Consider the following 5618-nt stretch of genomic DNA (forward strand, 5'->3'; position numbering starts at 1 on the left):
AGACCATTAACTTACAAGAGCAGCAAAATTCATAGCTCGTAAGAAATATTCTTTATCCAACCTCCAGAAAAACAGTGGCCCAGAAGTGGGGCCATTCCACCGCATTTTTAGACCTGTTGGAGCAAATGGAGGGTGGAGGGAAGGCGATAAGAGCAGCTGAGGTGGTGCTTCCTGTCAGCTTCACAAAACTTGCCCTGAAAGAAGAGCTTTGTTCGGTGCAAAACTCAGTCTTGCAGCTGCCCTGGCCTAGGGAAAGGCTGAATCGCACACAGGCTGGTGCAAAAGCCACTGGCCCCAGCTGGAAAGGCGCTCTCCGATTTCAGTGGACTTTGGATACAGCCCGCATTTAGAGTAATATGCAACAGCAGTTACAAGTCATCCCCCCATCCCCTCACAATTTCTTCTAATATAAACAAAAGGACATTCTGGTCCCCTTTATATACATACATTAAAAGCTGAAATGGTCTGAAATGCTTACAGATTAGAATGCATATATCTATACAACATTACACCTGCCAGAAATCAAAGTAGAAAAGTTTTACAGCACATTATACAGGTCCCTCTAACTTCTAAAAAAACATTTACTGAAATCACCATATTACAAGAAGTCATCACTAACATACCATATAATACTATTCCTTTGTCTTTTACATAATCATTACTTATATAGTAATTTAAAAAAATCACTTTTAAACAAGTATACAATTTTCACTTTAAAATTAACTGGTTAATAAAATTTTGTGCAAAACAAGCCAGCCTCTATAATTAAGTGAATTTATTTATTTATTTATACAAAAAAAAGATAGTTCTTTCAGAAATGTGTCTCCTTTTCTGTAATGGTTGAAATGGTGCCATCTCCTTTCAGTTTGGCATCGCAGTCATTTATTGCTGCAATGTAGGCTCCTCCTCCGAGTTTCCCTCTCATTTTCAGATCTGAGCTAGGTGTAAGCAACTTCCTGAATTTCTAGAAAATTTGAGAAAATGGAAATCATTATCTTTTTCTTGGTCACAGACACCCATTTCTTAAACAGATTGACTACAAAAACCTCTTTTCTTGCATGTCTGCTTTTCATTTCCCTGTTATAGATACATCCGTAAGACTGCATGCCACACAGTTCTTTACAAATCACACCAGACCAAAGGCTAGAGAATGAAGGCAAGGACAAAGTCAAAGTGAATTTTCATGCTGATTTAGAGTAGCATTCCCTTCCACGGAGAAATTCAGCGCAATGCTCCGGGTAAGGCCTGTTATATGGGTACATTTTGTTTCTCATGGTATAGTCAAAGGATATATACTGAAAAAAAATAAACAAACAAGAGACTGCCAAAGTGTATTAAGCTATCATAAAGAACAAAAGAAAAATATACATGTTCAGCTGAGAACTTTCTCTTTCATAGCAGTAACATCAGTAGCAACATTGCTGCTTACAGCTTGGAGAACAGAGATGTTGCAGGAAGTTGGCTTCCTGAGAAGCTCCCAACTGTAATTAAAAAGCCCCTCTCGTCGTTCATGTACGGAAAAGATCATGACCTGTCTGCAGTGCTTCAGCCTACAAGGCAATGCAAAACCAGATTCTACAGACAAAGCCTACTGATGCATTAAGGAAATATTTAACGTTAAGATTTGTGCAAAACTTCCTCTTTTGACATGCTAAGAAAACTCTATTATGGACAATTCATTTTTTGTTGATATACCTACAGTAAAGATTTCCTAGGTAGTCTCCAGGCCATAGTTAACCAGCTTAATGGAGTCATTTCAATATGGACTGCCATCAGCCAGCACAATAAACTGCATGTTAGCTTCTCCATTCAAGAAAGCAGTAACTATTACATTGAGGTATACTCAGATCTATTCAGATGTCATACCCTTTGGTTCTGAATGGAGGGTAATTTTGAAAGAGTGGGTATACACTGAGAGATTTTTCAAAAGTGCTAGATAAGTTAATGAGCCCCAGGTACCCTAGAGACAGGAATTCCTACTGTCTTGTTCTTCACATTGGCATTATCCTAGAGAATATCAGAAAGACTGAGAAGACATGAAAGGGTCTGAATAAAGTCCCCTCCATATATGTATTGAGATAGAAGGAGGCAATAGTGGGATACCTCCTTTTACTGACTAGTATCTAAGGAAGTCCAAATGACAGAACCAGGCTTTTCTGGAATATGAGAAATCCCAAACGGCCGAATAAGATTTATATGCTTGTTTCTTCCATTATAGCCATCTTCATTGTCCTTCTTTGAAGAAAAGGTCTTATATTTAATAATCTTAACCTCAGCCTAGACCTGAGATAACCTGATACCGAATGTTAGTAAATTGCACTGAATATTTCTTTTTGCCTCTATTTCTCACTTAGAGAACTGTAATCAAGAAAACTGTCCAGAAGACCTATGTGAGGTTTGCTACCCAGCTCCTGGAGGAAAATCCTGGCAGCACAAACATTAGTTACCAAAACACGGAAAGAATGCAGCTGACTTGAATGAATGGCTGGTGCAAACCTTCTTGAGGGATTTAGCTGATGTTACAGACATCTTAAGCTACAAATTGAGCAGGAACAGAGCACCTTAAAGCTATTGTATTGGTTAGTTTACCACAGGCTGAAGTCAGTGAAGGCAAAAAAAAAAAAAAAGAAATTCAGAAGTTTTTCCCAGGGAAGTGGTTGGATCCCCATCCCTGGAGGTATTTAAAAGACATGTAGATGTAGTGCTTAGGGACATGGTTTAGTGGTGGACTTGGCAGTGCTAGGTTAACGGTTGGACTCGATGACCTTAAAGGTCTTTTCCAATGTAAACTATTCTATGATTCTGGGAAAATTCAGATGTCTTTTTCCACCAGTGACTAAGAGGCCTAACCCAAGCTGCCACTGGAAGGGGTATGTGGCATTGCCTTTTTGATTAAACTGTGCTTAGTCTCATGCAGATGAGGATTCACACTCCCTTCCCACTTCTTTTTCCAGTATCTTTAATCTGAAAATACATCTTACCTCTATGAAAGTGCCTTCTGTCTTCCACAGCTTAATGCAGATCCACAAAGGGATACAGATCATGGAAGAGAGCGCCATCATCCACCCTATGCCATAGCCCCAGTCAGGGTATATATATACATTGTTGTATTTCAAAGGCTTGTATTTCACCAGGAAAAAGATGAAGATTCCCTGAAATAAGCAGAGAAACATATTAGCGGTATTTGAAAAAACACTGCCTATGTAACAAGAAAATGATTAACTGTTTAGGCAAGGCCAGTCTCCCTAAAGATGGAAAGTAGAGGTAAGCTTTTCAGTCAGAGAAAAAAACCCAAACAGCAATATCTATGTACAGCTTAAATAACACGTCTCAGTACCTTCCACAGAAATGAACAACCTTTCAAGTTTAAATCCTATTTACTTCTCGGTGACAATAAAACCTGCACTTTGATGGCAAACAGTACCTGGGCAGGAAAGATTAAGTTTTGCTACCATGAACCAGCTGTGATTAAGTAACACAAGCTGCGTTCTCTCCAACCTGTCATGATGAAAAAGGAAAGCCAAAATTTTCAAAGTTGCCTTAATCCGCTGTCTGTATCTGCAGTTCTGCAGGCCAACTCTTTCATCCTCACAAAAACTCAAATATATATCTGTCTAAATTCGCCAGGAGTCTAATCAAGCAGTTTGGACCATTTAAATTTATGAAATATAGAAAAGTTACTATGTACTTTTTTCCAGAGTGGTGAAAAGAGTGTACAAGAGCAAGTGATATTAAGTTCATTTCAAAGTTGGTGGAAATGAGTCAGAACTTTTCCCAAGTTTGCAAATGAACTGGCAGAGCTCAAGGGAGCCTGGATCTCCAGGTGCCCCAGCATCTGTGGTTTTGCAGTTGCTATCATTTACATATTGGAGAACTGGAATATTTTAGTATCTAATCCTCAAGCACTTGTGAATCAAATTTATGGGCAATCTGGTCATGCTCCTTTTGTAATTTTGTCCCTGTTACGTAGCCACGGCAGATTGCCAGAGTTGGCACCAGTACTGCTAAATTCTGGTAAGGCAAATTCCTTCCCCTTCTTCAGGCATATGAGATGTGCTTTTGGCCTCTTCTACTACTTTTGCTAGAAGAAAAAATGTCCTGTCTTCTTTGAAAAATGTCTACTCACCCAAAGAGAGGGAAGGAAATAGGAGGCTGGAGCAGCAAGGAAACCAGCACAAGTCTGGAGGAGCTTGAGTTATGCTGGGTAGACACAAGGTATACTAGCAATGCAGTGAAAAAAAGGCCTCCATTGTATTGGCAAATGTTCATCTAGGACCCTGAGTTTATTTTTTTCCTATTATTGTATACGCTAAGATTTCTCACAATTCACAGAACATTTAACAATTTTTACAGATCCTACAGAGTAGTTTTTAATTAAAACACACGCTACAAATCAATAGGCGTTTTTCTCCGCTGTTGTGAACTATTAGCAGCAGCAAAATTCTAAAAATATGCACCGAAAACCCTCTTTATGTCTAAAACAAGTTAATTGGGTATTCTGTACTTACTGCGCAAATACCTGGAGTTAAGACCATCCAGCACCATTTAATCAATGACAGTGGTTTGTACCCAATCATATCTTCAATGTTATCATAAAAGCGATTGCTGCCTGCCCCCAAAAAAAAACCAAACAAAAAGCAGATGTGGAATGTACATGTAAGAGGTTGTATAGGTCAGTATTTAAAACAGTAAAGAGAAAAACATAGGTTCTGACAGAGCTGCAAAGACTGAAGCTGCTACCTGACACAAACATCTCTCTGTCATCTGCTCCATACTTGTGGCAGAGATCGCTGCCTACATCTCTATCTGACCAATATGAACAGAGAGTAGGAGTGGGCGAGCTGTCAAACAGAAATGGCTTCTGGACAGTAACAGTCTGAGCAAGGCCAGTTGAAGAGGGTACATACATGCTACAAGCTCATGTATGAATCCCTAGATGGCTGGGGACGTGTGATCTGAAGTTCATGTGTTGCTTTACAAAGTAAAATTGTCAGTCCTTTGTGAGCAAAATATGCTTGAGGGTGTAACCATGAACATACCAGCACCGTGGTGGTTTTCTCTTGACTTTGCTGACAGACAGCAACAGCAGAGCTAGGGGCACCACTATGTCCCTTCTGTGTTAATGAGGCATGAACTCCAACTTCCCTGGATTTATCTGTGAGTGTCCGAAGTGGAAGAGAACATGCCCTTTGTGAGAGGAGAACGACTTATTGCCACCCCTACTTTCTAAGGCAGCTAAGGACTTCCTCGGTGAAGGAAGGTGGAGGTCAGTCCTGACAAGGGCCAGGGGAAAAAAAAAAATATTCCACTATCTTTGTTACTTAGACTGGAAAAAAAGGCATTCCTAACTTTTGGTAGGGCATGGGAATGTGGAGGGCCCCACTCCATAGGGATACAAGGCTTTCACATTGCTTTTATGCAAATAGAAAACTTCCATAAAAACTCAAAACCACAGCAATTTTCAGCAACTTACCATAAACCCAGCCTATGCAGACACATTCAAATATGGCAACAAAAAGAAGGCACATGCCACTAGCTGCATAAGAGTCAAATAACTGAAAGACGTACATCCCACCCTGAAAGACAAAAACAGAAAAAGGAAAAAAAATATTGCATTG

General features: G+C 39.7%; 1 protein-coding gene across 1 annotated transcript in view; it reads right to left on the reverse strand.

Annotated features, from left to right (window-relative positions):
- Positions 1-811: 811 nt before the first annotated feature.
- Positions 812-5618, reverse strand: part of SLC6A11 (solute carrier family 6 (neurotransmitter transporter), member 11) — a 109483-nt gene continuing 104676 nt past the window's right edge. Inside the window, exons 11-14 of the mRNA XM_009329263.1 lie at positions 5474-5576; positions 4509-4609; positions 2982-3152; positions 812-964 (exon numbers count right to left, since the gene is read on the reverse strand). Of these exons, the coding sequence (XP_009327538.1) occupies positions 812-964; positions 2982-3152; positions 4509-4609; positions 5474-5576 (528 nt within the window). The remainder of the gene's footprint in view (positions 965-2981; positions 3153-4508; positions 4610-5473; positions 5577-5618) is intronic.

This window comes from Pygoscelis adeliae, unplaced genomic scaffold (genome assembly GCF_000699105.1).
Source record: "Pygoscelis adeliae isolate BGI_AS28 unplaced genomic scaffold, ASM69910v1 Scaffold277, whole genome shotgun sequence".
Taxonomy (NCBI): domain Eukaryota; kingdom Metazoa; phylum Chordata; class Aves; order Sphenisciformes; family Spheniscidae; genus Pygoscelis; species Pygoscelis adeliae.